This window comes from Globicephala melas, chromosome 20 (genome assembly GCF_963455315.2).
Source record: "Globicephala melas chromosome 20, mGloMel1.2, whole genome shotgun sequence".
In the NCBI taxonomy this organism is placed as follows: Eukaryota; Metazoa; Chordata; class Mammalia; order Artiodactyla; family Delphinidae; genus Globicephala; species Globicephala melas.
The window spans coordinates 9,659,209-9,680,120 of NC_083333.1; the positions used below are offsets into that span (position 1 = coordinate 9,659,209).

The 20,912-nt window shown below is 49.4% G+C and overlaps 1 protein-coding gene across 6 annotated transcripts; it reads right to left on the reverse strand.

The window, feature by feature from the left end:
• Nucleotides 1-4,365: 4,365 nt before the first annotated feature.
• Nucleotides 4,366-18,123, reverse strand: XAF1 (XIAP associated factor 1). Of its 6 annotated transcripts, none has more exons than XM_060291192.1 (10): nt 17,985-18,042; nt 16,191-16,271; nt 14,499-15,010; nt 11,788-11,923; nt 11,549-11,593; nt 11,192-11,248; nt 10,645-10,840; nt 9,392-9,477; nt 6,184-6,525; nt 4,366-4,438 (listed from the first exon to the last, which is right to left on the reverse strand). In XM_060291192.1, the coding sequence occupies exons 3-10, from the start codon at nt 15,002-15,004 to the stop codon at nt 4,382-4,384; spliced, it is 1,425 nt and encodes a 474-aa protein (XP_060147175.1). In that variant the 5' UTR covers nt 15,005-15,010; nt 16,191-16,271; nt 17,985-18,042; the 3' UTR covers nt 4,366-4,381. The 6 variants fall into 6 exon arrangements, with proteins under 6 accessions (XP_060147175.1, XP_060147177.1, XP_060147176.1 ...); XM_060291194.1 differs by having other exon boundaries at nt 14,499-14,572; nt 17,985-18,023; XM_060291193.2 differs by lacking the exon at nt 17,985-18,042 and adding an exon at nt 16,870-16,887 and having other exon boundaries at nt 14,499-14,572.
• Between the last annotated feature and the right edge of the window lie 2,789 nt (nt 18,124-20,912).

Sequence of the window (20,912 nt, forward strand, 5' to 3'; positions counted from 1 at the left end):
GCTTCCAAAAATGAGGAAAGAAAAGCAATCACTTGTTTTCTGTGGGGAGTAAAAAGGAAGAACCATTACCTGCCAAACACATATTAAACCCAATGGAACAAACTTGCACTATGGCCCCATGTGTTGGTACTGGGCTGGTGCAGGGGATGCAATGATAAATCCACCATACTGTGCACACCTGCAAGGAGTCACAGCCTATCAGGGGTCTATCAGGGACATAGACCAGGACTCAATGACAGCACTGTGGGAGGCATGAAAATCCTCAGGCATATTCATGGTGCAGGGTGGCACAAACGGGGGTATTAGTTCTGTCCGTGTAAGAAGAAGTAGAGAGGGCTGCTCAGAGGAGGTGGCATCTGAGCTGGGTTTTGCAGGGTGAGTAGGATTTGCAAGGCAGACAGGTTGGTGGTGGAGGAACTGGTATATTCCAGGCAGAGGGAACAAGATGGGCAAAGCCACAGAACTGTGAGTATGCGTGATGTGTTCACATTCACGGAACTAAAAATTGCTTGGAGCTTAACTTGTGAGGGTCAGGGAGTGATGGAACTGGAGCTGGAGCAGTGGGAAGTGCTGGTTCAAGGGCATCATTCAAGATGTTCTGAATGATGTGATAAAGGCCGTGTCCTACAGCCAGGGATTCTCACTGTCCCCTCTCCCTAAGACTTTGGAATTCTGACATCTTCTCTGGATGAGAATCAGTGTCTGTTGAGCAGCATTGCTGATGGCTGTGTTTATATTCAAAAGGTGCAGCAGCAGAACAAAGGTGGAGAACCTCAGCTGAGGTCAGGGCAGGTCGAAGGATCACACGCCCAGAAGCGACGTGGTCAGTCTTGAGGTAAAGAAAGAATACTCTGGGGGAATGGAGGAAGGACGGTCCATAGTAGAGGCCAGGCTTGAAGCCTGGGACTAGGGTGGCCTTATAGTGGGAATCGGGGTGGGCAGACACGATTTGGTAACTGGTGAACACCTGAACTGGGAGGACTGAAAGGTCTCTGACTTGGCTGTTGGATTGCAGGTGGTATCCCCAGCCAGGCTAGGGAGTCCCAGGGAAGAACTGGGCTAAGGCCCGCCAGATACACTGAGCCCTCGGTCAGACTTTTCATAGCCATCTGCTGTAATCTTCATGGCTTTGCTTTCAATGTTTCCCCTGCCTGAGAACTACCCTCCTTTTCTTTATGTCTCCCAAACCCCCCATTTTTAAAGTTCAAGCCCTACCACTCCATAAAGCTTTTATTGGCTTCTTTACCAGGTAACCCAAGATCATTCATTGTGGTTCACAAAAACTCAGAGCTGGAAGAGATCTGAAAATTGATTTTTTTTTTTTTAACCCGTGGAAACTAGGCACAGAGAGGTGAAGGGGCTTGCCTATGGTCACACGGCAAGTTAGTAACAAGACTCAGGCTAGACCTGGGCTTTCTTACTCTTTCTCTTATACTTTTTTCCTACGTCCACTTTTCAGGCCTTGGGTTCAGAGGGACAAGTTAATCATAATTTTCAGTTCGGGACAGACACTTGTCTGTGCAAGACCTCTCTTTGATTCTATTTATTCATTTATTCTATGTCCCACTCCATTGCTCCCCACCACAGGCAACTATTCCAGCGTGTTTGATGCGCTGCTTTTTGGTTGTGTGCGCGCCTGCCAAATGTATGTTCAGCGTCCGTAAGCATCATTCACGTTGCCCTGCGTACGGCTCACACGGCATCTGTCATCTGAATAGACCCGGCGGTGGGTATCCCCTTCTCTCTCTTACCCACTCTCCCTGTGATGGACCCCCAGGCCTCTTCCAGCTCCCCGCAACAGCACAGTGGCGATGAGCATCCTCAAGTAAGCTCCCGTAGGGGACCTATTTGGGGGTCTTCCCCCGTGCCTCTGTCCTCCCTACCCCATGATCACCTACAGAACAGTTTGGTCCCTGCCTCCAGCCGGCCCTCCCATCTCTCACCCAGACAGACTTCCACACGGGAACTGGTAGCAGCCTGCCCCCACCCAGGACACAGGGCTCCAGTGGGGTCAGCCGGCTCCCCTTCTCTTTCCCCTCTCTCTCTGTGTCCATCCTTAGTATAATCTTAGTATAATCTAAGCCTTTCTCTCCCAGAAACCCACACACTCCTTGAGACTAGGGACAGCCTCATTCTTCTTTTGAGGAAGTTCTTAAACATTTAACTAATGAAGAAATAAGATTGTGTCTTCAATCACATATAAACTGCCCGGGGCTAGGGGACTCCATGGCACTTAGTAAGGAGCAAGGCACCTAAGAGATGCTCAAGAAAAGCTAAACCAGGGACTTCCCTGGCGGTCTAATGGTTAGGACTCCTCACTTCCACTGCAGGCGGCACCAGTTAGATCCCTGTTCAGGGAACTAAGATCCCACAAGCCTCCCAGAGCGGTCAAGGGAAAAGAAAAGAAAAGAAAAGAAAAAAAAGAAAAGAAAAGAAAAGAAAAGAAAAAAGAAAAGAAAAGAAAAGAAAAAAGAAAAGAAAAAAGCTAAACCAGTTAGAAAGCTAATCGAAGCCCTTTGACCCAGCAAGGTCACAGGGTCTGAAGAATTATACGACACTTTAAGCCATGGGGGGCAGGGGGATTGGAAGAACATCTTTGGTGGGCTGGAGAAGGTGTTGCAAGTGGTCCAAAAGTCATGTCACCGCCTGGAACCTCCCCTCTTGCAGCTTAGTGGGTTGGATCCTGGTTCTGTCAACTGCGGTATGTGACCTTAGGCAAGTTAATTAATTTATTTATGCCTCAGTCTCCACATCTGTAAATATGGGTAATAATAGTACCTTTCTCCTAGCGTTGGGGGGATTAAACGGGCTGATATACGGAAAGCACCAGAACAGTGGCTGGCACACAGTAAATGTTATACAAGTGTTTGCTGCCATCAGAATGTGGGTGGCAAGGTGCTTCCAAAACATCCCTGTAGGGAAGGTATTTACAAATGGGAGGTTAGGAAAGTGTCCCGGTGAGATGGCGTGCTAGGTGGGGAGCGGGATTCCAACCCAGCCTAAGGACGCTGGAACCTAGGCTGGGTTTACCACGTCACACAGCTGCCGAGCCTGGGAGGAAACCTACGTGTCCGATCACCCGGGGAGGGGAGGTGGCCCAGGAGCCTTGCGTGGGCGGCAGGTGAGGAGGGCAGCCCCGCACCCCCGCGCTGGCCTCGGGGCGTTCCCGGCCTGCGCCCGCTCGCGTCGCCTTACCCGCCACTCGCTGCTCGGGCTGCTGGGACCGCGAGCGCCGGCCTGCTGCGCCCGCGCCGCCTCGGCTCCGACGCCACCGGCGGTGGGCTCCGCGCCCGGCCCCGCAGGGGCTAGAGGCCGAGGGGCCGGCCGCCTTTGTGACGCGCTCCCACTTGCCGGGCTCTGCTCAAGCCCGCGGCCGCGGGGCCCAAACCTGGGGCTGCCAGCTCAACCGATCGTGCGCGTGCGGGGCAAGACGGGTCCCCGCGCAGGTGGCCCGGGAAGGCGCCCTGGCCGGGGGCGGGGACCAGAGGCGGAAGGCTGGGCCCCGCGACCCCTGCCCGTCCCTCCTCTTGCGAGGGAGAGGCTCTGCCCCCAGACTTGGGGCGCAGGCCCGCGCAGTCGCCACCTTTCCTGTCCTGACCCATCCTCGGGGTCCTGTCCAGTCCCGGGGACCCAGCGTGCGGGGCCTCTCTTCGGGAAACCACTGTCGCTGCCGACCTAAGGAAAGTCTTAAGCAAACCTGACTTCGACAACTTGACAAAGCTTGAGAAATGCCCCACTTTTCCAGTTTCGGGAGGGTGGGGTGTCCTGGGCCCTTCCTTCCCTGGTGGGGTCTGGGGTCTCCCCACGGGCCAGGCAGAAAGGTAGGGTGTGCTGTTTGCTGGGAGGTGGGCTGCATCTCTAGGTGTCTCCCAACTAACAGCCCTCACTAGCACGTCTTTGTGCTTTCTGGCTCTCCCCTGCCACCCAGCTTCATTTTTCTCTTCCTTTCTCCCCTTTCTTCTTTGCTGCCACTCCCCTTTCCTTGCCGTGCTAGCCGCTGCCATCCGTGGCCCTGGAAAACCAATGAAAAACCTACAAAAAGGTGGAGGACAAGTTTTCAGGGAGGGCTTTTTTATTCTTCGGGGACAAAGCTGGGTTCCCTAAGGTGTCCAGGCTGTGTGGAGCCTAGACGCTTGATCAGAATTCTCAGGCAGAAGGGTCAGAGCCCTTTTTTCTTCTGGTTTATCTGGAGCTCTTGGGGAAACCAACATCTCGGCTCAAAAGGAGGAAAACAGAATCCAAACCTTTTCTTCTACAAGAAAGAAACCCAGTGAATAAAACCCATCTCTTTTCACAAGGAAAGACTAGCACAGAAAGCAAGCAGCAAAACCAGGGTAAAAACAAAATCTTCTAAATCCGTCGTACCTTTTCTTTTCCAAAGCTAGCTGGAGCTTCTCGCTTGTTTTCCTTTTGATGAAGCTAACCACCAGCATTTCTCCTAAAGAAATGGACATTAAAAAAGTTCAGTGTGTTTAAAGGGGGGAGTGTTAGTTCCTAGGATATCTCTGGGCAATCCTATCCCCAGTTCCCGGAGCAGGAACCCTGAGCTACAGATGACATAGAAAATGTATGGAGCCCAGTGAGCCATGAGGGGTCTATGGGAGGCTTGGGACAATGTTTAATAGAGGCCTATCTATCACCATGAGGCGGGTGGATGAACAGTTTAGAGGACACCCACGCCATGGACTCTTATGCCATTAAAAAGCGGGGGGCAACATCATTTGACTTGGAGGGATGTCCTTGGGTATTGATGAATCATAACATTAAGATGCAAAGAAATGTGTATAATTGGACTCCAAATGTGCACGTGTGTGAGTGGTTATACAACAGAGTTGCCAAAATACAAGATGTCCAGTTAATTTCAGAGAAACAAAGAATGTTTTTTGTATGTCTCATGCAATTATTTTGTAGTTATTTCTGTCCCAAGTAATGAATTTTTATTTGCTAAATTCGGCGACCCTATTATGTAAGGATGGAGGGAAGTATGGAAGGAAATTTCAAAGTGTGGGAGGCAAGGAAATATGGCACTAATAACACCCCCAGCAAGTATGAAATTCACTCAGCTTTGTAAAATCAGGTGCTGTGTGCATATAGAGAAGAAGTTAGAAAAAACAAGATCTACGTCTACTTTTTTGTAAGGAGTGTGCATCATATATTCAGTGAAAAAGGCAAATGGCAGAGTAATGAATATAGGAAGATGATATATAGGGGAAAAGAAAAAACAATTCAAACCCCATAGAGGCTTGTTCGTGTTTGTGTGAACAGAGTTAAAGCTTTGGAAGGACACCCACCAGGATACTGAAACTAGTATCTCAGGGCGTGGAACTGGGGAAGGGGGGTGGGTGTGGGGGAGGATGAGCTTTATCTTTCTATTTGTTTGTATGGTATCATGTCAACTGGTTACAACAAAATCTAGTATTTAGTAGTATCTAGTACTTTTGTATTTTGAAAAACATCAAATAATGAAAGTTTTTTTTTTTTTTTTTTTTTTTGAGTGAGGCATCCTGTTTGGGGCTTAAAAGCATAAGCTTTGGAACTATATACACATGTATTTTAGGCTGGATTCTGCCACTCTCTAGTTGTATAATCCTGGGGAAGCTACTCAATCTTTCTGTCTGGCTTCCTTATCTGTAAGATAGGGATAAAATACCTGCATGTTTTTTATAATGATTAACCATTTGTAAAGAGCTTTGCATTGTAACTGGTACATAATGGTTAACTACCCCATACTAATTCTTATTATTATTGGAAAATAATCTAGGATGTAAAAAATCAGGCTTTTGAGGCTGCAAATCCTGATCTGCTGGAGGTAAGATACCAACTGACTTAGTATCTTGACCAAGGCTCTCATCTCTGGGCCTGGATTGCCTTATCTACGCTATGAGCTAGACAGCTAGATTGGGTATGCTCTGTCCCTTTGTTTGCTCCACAGTTTTGGGGCATTTGCCGTGGTTATTCCCTGGGCTGGGAACTGGAGATACAGAGAGGGAAGATCTGGCTCTGCCTTCAGAGGTGGGAGATGATGCACATATATAACCAGGTGATAGGTGCTATGAGAATGGATTTGGACACACAGAGAAAGGGGAGATAAAGATGTCTGAGAATATCCTGCAGGTCTTGGATTTCTTTAAACACTGTCCAGATGGCTCCCAGCCGGATGAGGAGAGAATGGAGGCTGGGTACCTGATGTTGGGTTAGGGTTGGCAGGGGAAGTACGATGCCACACTGAGAACACCTCCTCAGAATGTCATAGGCTGTCTCGTCTTCTACAGGAGAGGAGGCCCTGAGCTTGCCATCAGACTTCAAAGGCAGATCCGTGGTTTTGTTTGTGCCTCTTGGTGCTTGCCGCGTTGACTTTTCAGAAAGAAGGCGAAATCTGCTTGTATTTTTCGTCTTTGGACGGACGTCTTTCTCTGCTGTGGAAGTTTGATCTTCAGCAGCCTGACTTGAAAGGGATGAAGGAGGAATATCTGGTTTCCCAACTGGAGAATATGTCACAGAGTCTGAGATTGGACGGCATCTGTCCTGCAATTATGAGTCATACTTCAAATTTTAAAATGACCTCAGCTTTAATGGTGGACAATACAACAGGCAAGATAACCTGAAATATTCCCACTCTGAAATGCTGGATAAAATATGACGTTCACTGAGCTGACTTTGCAAGCAAGCAAGCTCCGTGTTCCAGGATGAAGACCTGACCTGTTAAGCACATGAGCTGACACTTCAGGAGGAGATGTGGGGCCAATCTTGTATCTAAGAGCTTGGATAAGAGAAGAGTCCCATCCACACAAGATGTGGAATTGGAAGTAAGATTCCCCTTTCCCTGCGTAAAGCTGGGAACCTTGAAGGCTAACCTGTGGTGGCTAAGAGAAAAGAATCGGCTAATTGGAAAAGGAAAGTGGCAAGAGAGCTTGTCTACCTTGGACTAGAAATTGAGGGTGCGGAAGCGAAACTGACACTCCTGAAAACTCAAAATCCAAGGCTCATGCCATTCTTGTATTTGGGGTTCAGATTTACAAAATCCTCATGCTCTGGGAATACCCAAGCAGAAGAATTCATGTAAAATTTGGGATGTATGGCAGAAGCAATCACAAAATCCCTCTGGAGGTTACATAATCCCACACTAGGTCATACAGGATTCTCACAGATAGAGTCTCACTAAATAGAAGCTCGTGATTCAAATGTACACACAAGGAAACACCCTACCTTGGGTAAGAGTCACAGACACAACCATTAGCAGGATTAGTCTCCAAGGAGTTCAGATAACAGAACTATAGGAGAGAGACTGTAAAATAAATTAATTAAAAATGATTCTAACAAGAGAAAAGAATATGACCCTATGAAAAAAAGAGTAGGTGAATTTGAAAGAGAGATAAACAGAACTTCTTGAAATGAAAAATACAGACACTGAACCTCAATGGATAGGCTTAAAAATAGCAAGTTAGATTTGGCCAAGAAAGAACGAACTTGAAAATAGGATTTGAGGAAATTATTCAGAACATAGGAGGAGGAATAGAAAGTGTGAAAGGTTAAGGGACGCGAGGATAGGACGAGAAGGCCTGATGTACATCTAATATGTTCCACAGAAAGAGTTGGGAGAACATGGAGGGGTTAGGGAATAGTGGGGATTCCAAGAGATTAGAGCTGAGACTTTTCAGAACTGATTAAGGCAGAACGAAACCTTTAGATTTGGGCAGGAGAAATTCTGAAGAAGAAAGAAAAAACTAAACACACTTGGGCATATTGTTTTAAGCAGGATGAGTAAAAAGAAATCTTCTCTTGGATGCATTGCAGTGAAACCAGGAAGATCAAAGGCAAAGAGGATCTTGAAATCAACCAAAGAAAAAGCGTTATCCACAAAAGAATGGCAGTTACACTGAGAGCAGACTTATCAACAGCAATCATGGAGGTGGGAAGACGGTGGAATAAACTTCAAAACGCTAAGAGAAGATAACGGTTAACGTAGAATTGGACACCCAGTTAAACTACCATTCAGTAATGCAGGAAAAAAGTACCTGTGCAGGCAGCTAAAAATTTACTCCTCACAGCTTCTTGCTGAGGGAACTACCTAGACGTGTATTTCAGGAAGGGAGAAATCCTACCCAGACGGAAAGCTTGGGATTTAAGAAAGAACGTGAGCAAAGAGAAAGGTGAATGTGTGAGTATATCCAAGCAGGCATGAATTGCATAAAATGACAACGATAATAATGACTAAAGAGGGATAGTATGAAAACAAGGTGAGGGGCTTCCCTGGTGGCGCAGTGGTTGAGAGTCCGCCTGCCGATGCAGGGGACACGGGTTCGTGACCCGGTCCGGGAGGGTCCCACATGCCGCGGAGCGGCTGGGCCTGTGAGCCATGGCTGCTGGGCCTGCGTGTCCGGAGCCTGTGCTCCGCAGCGGGAGAGGCCACAGCGGTGAGAGGCCCGTGTACCACACAAAAACAAACAAACAAACAAAAAAAACAAGGTGAAACTAAATTCCATAGCATTTACATGTAAGGTGGGAATAGAGAATCGGAGTCAACATGTTCTCAAATCCATATATTGTTTGTAAGGAGGGTAGGGAATATGATTAATTTAGACTTTATTAAGTCAAGTATTCCTATTAAAATGCACTAAATGTCACTAATGGTAAACTTTATATGTATTGTCCCACAATAAACAAAAAGGTCTAGATCATCCCTAGGGTCTCTTTAGTTCTGATATTCATGTTTGTCTGGATTGAAGGGTAAAGAAAGAACAAACAGCGCTCCATCGAAGCAGAAGGAAATGAGTTCTTTGGAGAGAAGCCTTAGGAAGTTTCCCCAGAAAGAAAATGCTCCATCCTGCAAAAGAAGGGAGCAGCTTGGCAGGGCTAAGGCACTAAAACGTGCTCCAAGTGATGGAGGGAGGAGTCTGTGAATGTTCCCAGGCAAAAGCAATCAATCAATCAATCACATCGTGACATCTTTACAGAGTCCCCCTTTTGGTACCTAGCCCTGATACAAGTTTCACTGTGGGAAGATGGAGAAAGTTGTTAACTTTTTCGAGGGAGCTCACAGTCTGACTGAGAAGACTCCCGCATGGGACAGAAAATAATAAGGCAGGTCCTATTAAGGACCAAATTGCCATGGCCAGGCCCTGAAGGCTGAAGATGTTTGGAGGTGATCAACGATAGCTGGACTGGTCAGGGAGGCTCCTTGAAGGGCTGGCACGGTGGGAGACCAATGATGTGTGCTAAATTAGCCTACACCAATTCACAACATCCCTTTTTGAACAAAGCAAAACTAAATATGGGAACCTCTGTTATCCATGCTGTGTAAAGTTGGACCCGGAATCTACCTTTCCTGTCACTCTGTTTGGAATATGAACTAGCTATTGGCATCATTAGAAAATAACCAATTTCTACTCACCACGTGGTGGAAATACTTATTTCCTGGGATCATTTGGTTGCAATAATGACAGCAGATGTTGCTTTCAGGAGCTGGAATTCTCTTCCCTGAAAAAGCATGGAAACAACAGCACAAATGATTGCCCTTGACAATGGCTAGCCCGACTGTCCCACAACCGCGTACATGGCCTGCAGTCCTGAAGATGAACTGTCCCCGGCCTGCCGTGAGTGTCCTGCACGGCCAGGGTCCTTGGCCACACAGGCCACCCACAGCAGGAATCACCCACATCATTTCCTTTAAGCTGCAAAAGTGCACTCGGGGCAGCACACAGCCCTGATGAAGAGACATTTTCCTGGCGCAGGACTGGTTTCTAAGGAGACAGAAGGAGCCGTTACCACAGATGCCAGCCCCGTCCGGTCTGACTGCTCTTTCATTTCACCAGTCTCTGAGCTCTGTGATCAAACGAGGAGTTATTGCACACATCTCTGTTGACTGTGTTGAAGCTGTGTTGTGTTGTCTTGTTGAAGTTGTGTTGTGTTGGTGAAGTTGTTCTGAAGAGCCGTTTGTGGGCTGTGTTGAAGCCCAGCCATGCTGGAAATGTACACGCGTCTCAAGCACTCCAGTTTTTCATCTGCCGATTTTAATAAAATCGTTTACCAGGAGAGACTTACCATCCAAAGCATTTTAGGCTCTCTCCATGTGTTACTGTGTTACTAAAACAACCAGTGAACACAAGACCTGTCACATTGCTGTCCTCCGTAAACACATCTCATGAAGAGGTAACCAGGTCAAGACAACACACAGTGCTACCAGGCGGCCAACACATAGGCTCGAAGGTCAGGAGTTACAACTAGATCCCTTCTGTCCGCTGCTGATGGTGGTGAAATCTCCTGATTTGGTGTCAGGGAACTTGGATGTCCTGTCTGGTTTCTGCCTCTAGCAAGCCCTGTTTCATTCTATGCATAGGTTTCTCATCTGTAAAAGGATGCAGGTGGGTCTCTGCCAGGCTGGAATTGTGCTTGAGGGGTTCCAAGGAAGCCTCCCATTTGGTCGGGCCCCCATTGCCTCTGCACTCATCTGTGTAGCTCCCAGGCCCGCAGCTCCTGGCGTCTTGGTGTCCCTGGACCAGTCATTTAGAGACCACAGCAGACACACAAGAAGGCCACTCTAGTACGTGGTCCAGAGTAGCCAGATGAATTTGAGACACGTGTATCTGTCATCACACATGTCACCTGTCCTGCTGAGAGCTTACATCCCTTGCCACCCCTGCTCACCTTTCTGGAGCCGGGTCTGCTCACCGCAGCACTCGTCTCTGTGCCGGGCCAGCATGTGGAGCACGATGCGCTGGCCGCAGTCTGGGCAGACCTCCGTCCGCCTGCCGCAGGGGTGCTCGTGGATGTCCACCTTGTTGAGGCGCACGGCCAGCTCACAGAACTGGCACTCAACGGGGCGCTCCTGGCATTCCTTGGCCTGCGGGGAAGCAGGCGGGACGGGCATGGTCGCTGGCCTGCAGTTGCGTTGGGGGTATGAGCTTATTTCCCTGGGGGACTGAAGCCAGTAAGAGAAAGCAGGTGGGAAAGGCCAGGGGGTGGGGGGACTCCCCTTGGCAAACACGAGCTCTCTTGGGCTTGTGGACCATGGCAGGCCCTTCTGACGGGCATCTGGGGGCAGGAGGCCCTGTGATGAGCTAGTTCCCCATTGTCCCCCAGGCCTCCTAGGGCAAGAAGAGAGAGCTGGGGGAGGGGGAGGGGGGGAAATCTTTATTACTGGCCCCTTCCCCTCCTCCTGGGCTTGGGAGAAGAAATCACAGCTGACTCTCACCTCTTGAATCTCCAGCAAGTGCTTCGGCAGGCTCTGCTGACACGCTGCGCACCCCACCTAAACACGGAGGGAGACGCTGGAGTCCCACCCAGCTCAGTGGCCCTGGCTGTGCGTGTCAGGTGCGGGTCTGTGAGCGCCTGGGGGCAGGAGTCAGGTTCCCTCGTCTCCCTGCAGCACCAGCCCTGTGCTCAAGGCGCATCTGTGGGACCCGCTGAGTTGAAATGGATGCCTGAGCTTGAGGATCTCCAGAAACAGCAGGAGAGAAAGGTTAACCTTTGACCAGCCTTGGCCATGAGTGCCTTCTAGAGCTCTCCTTTCCTGTCTCTCCTCTTGACACATCTCGATGGAACATTTTACCTTTCCTGAAACAGGGACTCCCTTGCCTTGGCTGGACCCATTTGCCTGTAGGGAAAGGATAGGGGATGGGAAAACCAGGGTTCACTCAGTGCAGTATAAGAAAGGCAGATTTAACTACCCTTTCCACTTCACAGGGGGTGCTGGGCGCGGGGTGCCCACCTGAGATGGGCTGCAGTGCGGGCCGGGCTCCGGCTGGCCACCTGGTGCCCCCACCCCCATGCCTGCTTCCGCCTCCCCACCTGCTGGTGCCTGCCCCCGCCGTGCTCTTCCATCGTATCCTGTAGGACGGGTTCCTTGCACTCCGGACAGAGGACCTTGAAGAGCAGAGAGTGGGCCCCATGGAGGGCCAAGTGGCCAGGGGCCCCGCTTCTTTTGCTGCAGGATCAAGAGGGAGGAAAAACAGGCTTATTTCATGGTATAAAGCATGGAGCCGTATTTCGTCTCCACGGCTGCTGGATTAAGATCATTCAAGGCCTCAAGCACTGAAAATATGATGACGATACCACCTGCCCCCCTTCCCCATGTTGGTCCTAGATCAGAACAGTGCAAAATCATAAAATAAGTGTAAGGATGCTCTGTGAACTCTTCTACTGCCTGGGGTGAGAGGGGACGGGCAAGGAGGGGCGGGAGGCAGACATTACAAAGCGGCCGGAGGAAACTTTTGGGGGGAACGGATACGTTCATCATCTTGATGGTGATTTGATGAAATATAATTTATATTTTGAGGCAGGACAAGAAAAAATTAAACATAAAATTCTCTCTGTGTTTGTTTGGGCCTCCTCCCTCCCTAATGTACGGTGTGCATCTGTATTACACATTAACCAGAGCTCCTCAAAGATGGGAGTGCCTGCTCGATGGTAAAGATCAATTTTTTCTTTCTTTCTTCTGAAGCTAGCAATGGAACTTCATAAAAGAATAGGGTTCTTTCCCAGCTCCGTGGGGGTCCTAGTGACCGTGACTTGCTGTTTGCTTGGTACACACACTTTGTACGTGCTTACTTGGACTATGCATTCTTGGTGAATTTTTTGTGAAATATCAGTATGTCTTTTTTTTTTTTTTTTTTTTTTTTTTGCGGTACGCGGGCCTCTCACTGTTGTGGCCTCTCCCGTTGCGGAGCACAGGCTCCGGACGCGCAGGCTCAGCGGCCATGGCTCACGGGCCCAGCCGCTCCGCTGCATGTGGGATCCTCCCGGACCGGGGCACGAACCCGCGTCCCATGCGTCGTCAGGTGGACTCTCAACCACTGCGCCACCAGGGAAGCCCCAGTATGTCATTTTTATGTATGATCCTTTGTCTCAAAAATGTACATGACTGTGCCTTCGACTTTTAACTGGTGGGACTGTTCTCAGAGCTTTCTGAGAATCTGCTTCCTGGGTCATCATTCTCAGCGTGGCTTGAATAAAATTCCCTTTTGTTCTTCCTAACTTGATAGCTTATTGAATTTTAGTAGTCACGGTGATGGTTTCATGGGTATATATCTATGTCAAACATGTCAAATGGCGCACTTTAAAAGTGTACCACAGGGAGTTCCCCTGGTGGCGCAGTGGTTAAGACTCCGCACTCTCAATGCAGAAGGCCCTGGTTCAACCCCTGGTCAGGGAACTAGATCCCACATGCATGCCACAACTAAGAGTTCACATGCCACAACTAAGGAGCCGGTGAGCGGCAACTAAGGAGGCCACCTGCCTCGACTAAGACCTGGTGCAACCAAATAAATAAATAAAATAAATATTTTTTAAAAGTACCATAAATGCAGTTTATGTCAATTGTACCTTGGTAAAACTGTTTTTAAAATGAAATAACAAATATCAAATTCTTTCAAATATTTTGTCTATTTTCAAGCACTCCCCTGCTTGGCCCACAGCCAGTTGGAAATCCAGGCCTGCATGCCCACTCAGAGCCTTGCAAGGGCAATGCCAACTTTCAGAACCCCCATAGGGAGAGCTTCCCAGGTCTCCCAGAACGAGAAGCCATCTACCTTTCCCTGCCTTAAGGCTCACCTGTGCAACCCACAGAGAGGTTGAGACCCTTCTTGGAAACCCCAAAAAACACAAGCTTCTGACCCTCCCAGTTCCCAGGCAGGGCGTTTCTTAATACTTCTCCTTTCCTTTCAACCAGCCCTTGCTTGTGGCAGCTTGGGAGAGAGGACACGTAGTGGCCACAGCTCTAAAGGCCTAAAGGATGATGAGAGCTGCCCGCCCATGTCCTGGGCACATGGGATGTGGCCAGAGGGGAGCGGCCAGAGCCTCACTCTGCTTGGTCTGAACAAGGTCTTGGCTTCTGCACAGCCCAAGCAGGTGGCACAAAAGCTGCTTCCCACTCCCTTCCTCTGTTCTTGCCCCTCTGCCCGGCCTGGCCCCTTTCTCCTTCTGTCCGGCCTGGCCCTTCAGCTCTTCTTCCTGAGCCGGTTCAGCCAGGAGGGTCTGCCTGGAGGAAGCTCTCTGGGAGGGATCCCCCTGGTTCCCAGCACAGGTAGGGAGCTTCGAGAGTGAGGTACTTCAAGGGGCCAGGTCTCCCCGAGTTAGAGGTGTGGTCTGGGACCCCTGCTCTATCCCCTCACCCTGCTCCACAGCACCCTCTCAAGGTGAGGGCGGGTGTGGTCCCGGACAACCTCTGTGGGCCCCTTTCTGTCTAAGACTGGTGTGAAGAGCATATGATCAGAACTCCAAGTTAGGACCCAAGTTCTGAAAAATACGAATAGCCCAGCAGGGACAGTTAGCCTGGCTGTTTGGCTTTAGAACTGTCCCAGAAAGACTGAAATATCTGGGGTGGGATGTTAGCCAACCCTGACCATCTCTCATCATCTTCCTACATCTCCTGAGTTTAAATCTTCCACCCTAGCCCTCCTGGGTACAAGGGCCCTTTTCTCTTAACTTCAGAAACAGCCTTATCCCGTCTGCCCGTCTCACTAGACAGCCTCAGTTCGGCCGCCGGGAAAGCAACTTCTTACCAGTTCCTGCACGCCTGGAAGTTTCCCTCCATGTTCTGGTCTGCGGAGTCTTTCTGTTTCGAGGAGTTTCGGTTCTTGCGGGCAGAGAAACAAAACTGAAAGTGTTCTAACAACCCGGCCCACAGCCCAGGAAGGGAGGGGTTTTCAGATTTCTCAGCCCAGGGCTGCTCCAAGGTACCTGTGGCTGGACACTCCAGGAAGCCCCTCTGTAGCTTGGCCAGCCCAGACAGCCCCTGCCGCCTCCCTCGGCCTGTGCTGCTGCCACCAGCTGTTTCTACGACCCCTGGGGTGGGAGCCAGAGGCCAGGCCTCCCACTGGGCAGCAGCCCCTCCCCTCACCCAGGCTGGCCTCACTGCATGCATGTCTCTCCATCCCCTTGCATAAAACACAGACCTCCCTCTCCTTCCTGGTCCTCTTGCTGGTCCTTTCTCTGCCGGGGAGAGAGCTGGCGTGCCCTGTTGAACTTGAAGCTTGTTCCCTGAGAGTGGCTCCTGGACTTCCTGCATCCTACTCTGTCCCGGTCAGGGCCGGGAGAAATGGGGGATGCAGCGTGGTGTGTGCCAAGACTACAGGCTTTGGAGACACACCGCTTAGCAGCTTGGTGACCTAGGGCAACTGCCTATCCCCCAAGCGCCTCTTTTCTCGCTTGTAAATAATTACAGCAAACACAACAAGCGGGCAGGCAAATGAGGACATCTTCAGACACAGAAACCACTGCACTGAGGGGTGATATAACTTGCACACATCGCCAGCCAACAGGCAGAAGAATCAGGCTTTGAACCCAGGCAAGGAGGCCCTAGGCTTGTCTCTCCCAGAATGGCCAGAGGGTCGGGAGATGGGAGTTCCAATCCTGAGAGTGGAACTGACTGGCAGCTTGAGTCACTTTAGCCTCTGGGCTTGTTTCCTCATTTTTCTGGACTCAGCTGGGGGCCTGGGGGACTTTGGGAGTCCAGGTGCTCCCAGAAACTGTGTGAAAAATTGCTTTCATCAGAGTACGTGGACTCAAAAGGAGTCCAGGACCCAGACAGTTATAAATGACTGGACTAATTGACCCCAAAATTTGAGATTCAAAGAAATCAAACTCTGCTAAAGGCAACACATGTCCAAAATTATATACACATAATTGGATCAAGTGAATATAGAACAGTTGTTTGTCTACTTGTGTTCTTTTCACGGGGAGAAACAGGATGTAATTAGTTAGAGAAATAAAAATGATAAAACAGTGTATCTAATCGCTCAGTGGGAACTGAAAAATTTGCAAATAATTGCAACCCCATCAGAGACATTTGGATTTTATATACTTCACCTTGGCATTTTTAAGGAGATTTAATTAGCTTCAATATTCACCTTTATTTTTTGTAAACACGATTAAGATATTAGTGAATAATTGGAGAATTTTGATTGTGGCTTTGCACATTTGTCTAAGCATATTAATTTATTTAAACTTTAGTGAGCATGCCGACTACATAACTCTACAGTACTTGCTCGATGTGTAGCAGCTTCTCACTAATACACGAGTAAGTCCCTCCTGATGTTCAGAAGGTCAGCAATCGAAAAGGGACCACTGAGGTAATGGGTAATCCTGACTCAGGGCACTTAGCCTGACGTGTGGCCATTTATCGGGATTCTTGGGGCTGCAAGGACGGTAGCTCCAAAACTTGTCCACATATTGGAATCACTTGGGAAACTTACCTGCCCAACTCCAGAGAGCGTGATTTCCCTGGTCTGGCATGTGGCTGTGACTTTGGAGTTTTTGAAAGGTCCCAGGTGATTCTAACGTGGAAAGAAGTTGGGAGCCACTGATGCAGGGGAAAGGGCTGGTTCTGAGTTCTAGCCTTGGCCCTTTGCCTTCTCATATGAACAATAAGAGGATGGGGCACATGAGCTTCACTCAAGATTCCAGAAGTGTGGGACCCACCATGGAAGAAAGACGGGGCTGGGTTTCTGCAGGAGGAGAGCTGGGATCTGTGGGTGGAAGTCCCAGGAGGCCCCGAACTTCCTCCTGGTTACGACCCAGTCCCTGGATGAACCTGTCAGGGATGGAGGGGACCTGGCCCCAGCAGTGAGGCCGGGAGGGTCTAGGATTCAGTGAGCATGCAGCTCTCATGTTCCCCTGCGGGTGAGCTTGCAAGAAAGCCCATCTAAGCCAAGGTGCAGACAAGCTCTTCGTCCGGGCCAGCCCTGGGTAGCACACAGGAAGAGAAGGGGTGCCGGCCTGCCAGACAGAGGAACAGGATGGGAGGCTGCTTACATACCCCCCACCTCCACTTGCTCGAGAGACCCTCTCTCATGTGCATCTCCCACCCCCGGGGTCCTCAGAGCTTTCCCAGACCCCAGACACAGCTGTGCTAACAGAAGGATTCCAAAGCACCATATTGAGTGATGGCACAAGCAGGCTGAGAGAATTCTTGTGAAGTCTGCAAATGGAGTGAGAGCAGCTTTTCTGAGGAGGATAGTGGGATTAAGGAAAAGGTTCAGACGTGGTCTCCAGCCAACTACCAGCCTCCAAAATTCAGGTACCGAATGAGAGACAGTGGGTGGGGACAATAACTATCAGTGATAGGAGATAGCAGTGGTGAATGAATGCTTAAACATTTCCTGTGTTCCAGACATTATACTAAACATTTTACAGGCAGGATCCTTTTTAATCTGCCCGATGGCTCTGGTGTAAGGATTATTACCCCATTTTGTACCAATGGAAATGGAGGCACAGAGAGGTTAAGTACTTTGCTCAAGGTCACACAGTGATGTCAGAACTGGGATTGAAACCAGGGTGATCTCACTTAGGGGTCTATAAACCCAGACACCATCTACCTTATTTGACAGCTGGTGGGGATGGGGGTGACCCGGGTTAACTTCCTGATTCCCTTCCTCACCAGCTGGGCAAATTCTTTTTTTTTTTTTTTTTTTTTGCGGTACGCGGGCCTCTCACTGTTGTGGCCTCTCCCGTTGCGGAGCACAGGCTCTGGACGCGCAGGCTCAGCGGCCATGGCTCACGGGCCCAGCCGCTCCGCGGCATGTGGGATCTTCCCGGACCGGGGCATGAACTCGCGTCCCCTGCATCGGCAGGCGGACTCTCAACCACTGCGCCACCAGGGAAGCCCTGGGCAAATTCTTTAATCCCTCTGACCTTTGCTTCCCACTTCTGTCTATCTCCAGGCAGTTTTATGAATAGCAACAACAGTGGAAAAAACTGTGCTTTCACACACATTGTCTCCTGTTGAGATCCCCCAGAATGGAGGGGGTGGTAGAGATGTCAAAGAGGGCTGCACAGGTGAGATGTTCCAGGGGCACAAGGATCAGTGATGGGGGCTATGGCGGTGGAATTGGAAATGACCATGAGTTTTTTCATCTACATCCTAATTGTCTTCCAAGATGTTTCCTCTTCCCGGGCTGGCCCACCCCTGCACCATCCCTTCCTTACATCTCAAAATTCCACAAGTTCTTCAAGGCCAACTCTGACATTATGACTGATACAGGACCTACCTCCTCTGTCTCTGGTTATGGTTGGCTGCTTGTCTGTCCGTTGCCCCAACTTGCCCTCAGCCAACCACGGGTGTAGGTGATTTGAGATTCATCACCTCTTTCATCAGACTCTTTCTGATTCATCACCTTCTTCCAGAGGGTCCCATGTGCTTGTGCCTGGTAGGCTGTGAAGCCCTGGGCTGTGCAGTAGTGGGCAGGTAAACGCTGGCTGAGCTGAACGGGTGTGCACAGTGCGGGTCTGAGATAATCAGAGCAGAAGTTAGAAATCTCCCTGCACCCTCACCTCCACCCCACCCCACCCCAGAACCCAAGGGCCCTCCAAACAGCAGCGGAGGCCATTTCCTTCTGAATTTTAAAGATAACTTATATTCTGTAACTAATGTAGAAATATGTTTGCTTTGAAAGCAGTTAGAATATTACAGACGAAGGAAAATTTCTTTTGGACCACCATGGCCGATCCTGAGCCATCACTATTTTTAACTGGAGTGTGTAACCAAGGCACATTCTGGTCGGCACAAAAGCCTGTCCCCGTTCCCACCGTGACATGAATCAGTGCTGCGGGCTTGCCTGATTTCATCATTCTGCCACCCGTCTTTGGCTGGTCACCAACCCCTCCCCAACCCCAAACCCATAAAAAAACTAGATGAGAAATGCTCTGTTGTGAGCTGAGAATTCCTCTCCAGGGCACTGCGGCTACCGGCTTGGCAGCGGTCAGGAGTTTCCGGCAGCCTCTTTTGTGTCCGGCCTGTGGGTCAGGGGAGTGGGGGAAGGGGTGTCACAGGGAACTAATCCCTCCGACGTGACTTGGCTGGGTTGCCCAGCGTGACCTTCCAACGGGAGGACGGAAAGGGGGAAGCAGAAATTCTAGGCTGGCCCAGGAAGCAGGAATAATAGCACATACCTCGATGCATTGTTTTGAGGATAAAATGAGAAATTGTGTGTGAAAGCTGTACGAGGTCACGGAAGACAGGAGAGAATATTAAAATGTTATTTCCATGGTTGACTTTGAGAAGGGATCTTGGTTAGGCTTTCTTCTCTTAAGGGATCGCTACGCTAAGGAAAATGATGTAACGACACACGTATTTTACCTCCCAGACAAAAATTACACGGTGGAATTGTGCACACTTCTGTCGGTCATGCCTTTAGAAAGATCCTGTGGTCAGAGTGGGCCTGAGTCCTGGGAGACATGATCATTGAGACTGCAGTCTCCCCAGGTACAATATGTTTGGGTGGGAGTTTGTTTTTCAGACCACAGGCAATTGCATCAAATGACTAGTCTCTGGATGGACTTCAAGCCTTGGGAATATCTGTGATTGTGTTTGGGGCAGATTCCAGGCCTGGCTGGGCTGCATAGTCAGGGGATGCCCTGCCTGCTCCTGCTTAGTTGGCATCCAAAGGGGAGGAAGCTTGTCATTAAACTCATGGGCAAGAAACAGCAACTTCATCGCATTCAGTCTGCAATTGTGGTCCCAAGTATTTTTCCCTTCCATTCCTTCGGAGGTCTGTTTCCACACATTCTCAGCTCTTTTCCTGGTCAAAGCACCTCCTCACCTTCTCCCCCTACCGATCCGCATGCAATCGGCAATCCCAGCTCTCCTCTTTGTCTCCAGATGGTCATTGCTTCAGTGCCCCGAAGGCACATCTCAGGGTCAGTGTTCTAGGGCTTTCTGCCTCTTGCTGGTGACTTTCTAAATCTCAATCACGGAATGGCCACCTTAGTTGCTGCCAAATCTCATGTGACCCAGGACAAATGACCATGTACATTAAATCTTTTATTGTCACTTTTCTGGGGGGGCGGGCGGGGAAATGAAAGAGGAAACATTTAGACCCTGAGCATCTTTCTGCTATCAGAAAAGCTTACTTCGTATAAGTCATGCTGACGAACAGCCACTCGTTTTAGAGAATAATTAGTGTCTTTTGGTTTTTAAAAATGGACCCCCCCTTACGACCTCATTTAACATTAATTATCTCCTAAGAATCTTATCTCCAGATACAGACACTTTGGGGGTTAGAGCTTCAAAATATGAATTTGAGAGGATACAATTCAGTCCTGACACCATCTGACAATGTTGTAAATTGTGCATTAAAAAGCCATAGGAATTCTAAAGAAATCAAGAGGGAGAAGAATGGTCTTTTGTATTTATCCATACACAATACAATTCTAAGCCTAACTACCAGAGTTAGATCAAATTTGACTGGATAAAGGCACATTCCCCTTGAGTCCCACCTCACTTCAGTCACTAGTTGCAAGTTCAGGGACTCCAAACCCTCCCACACTCCTGACTGGCTACAAATCCTGGGGTTCCCACTAGCTACTAAGGATACCAGCCACAAGCTTGGGGGTCCCCAGGTTACCCTCACTTCTTATCAGCTGGCTACAAGTCTGGGAGTTCCCACGACTCCCTCAGGTACGAGAATCCACCAGAATGAATCATAGAACTCAGGAAAGTGCTATACTTACGATTACAGTGTATCATAAAGGATACAAACCCGGCCCAGCCAAATGAAGAGACGCACAGGATGAGGTCTGGAGGCTCCCAGACGAAGAGCTTTCATGTCCTTAGGGATGAGCCACCCACCCAGCGGGCGGGTGTATGATCACCAGTTAGAACGTTGATATATAAAATGTTGAGAAGACCTGGGGAGGGAAAGGAGACATGGCTGGCAGTGATGTGGTAGGATTTGTGTAAGAGGGCTGCATGCTCATCTTTTATGATAGGAAGTCAAGAAATATTTTATAAACTTGGGAAGTCGCAAAATCGTAGTTTATTTTACTCAGAAATATGGGGAATTCCCTGGTGGTCCAGTGGTTAGGACTCCACCCTTCCACTGCAGGGGGCACGTGTTCCACCCCTGGTCCGGGAACTAAGATCCCACGTGCTGCATGGCGCAGGCCAAAGAAAAGAAAAGGAAAGAAATATAGAGGTA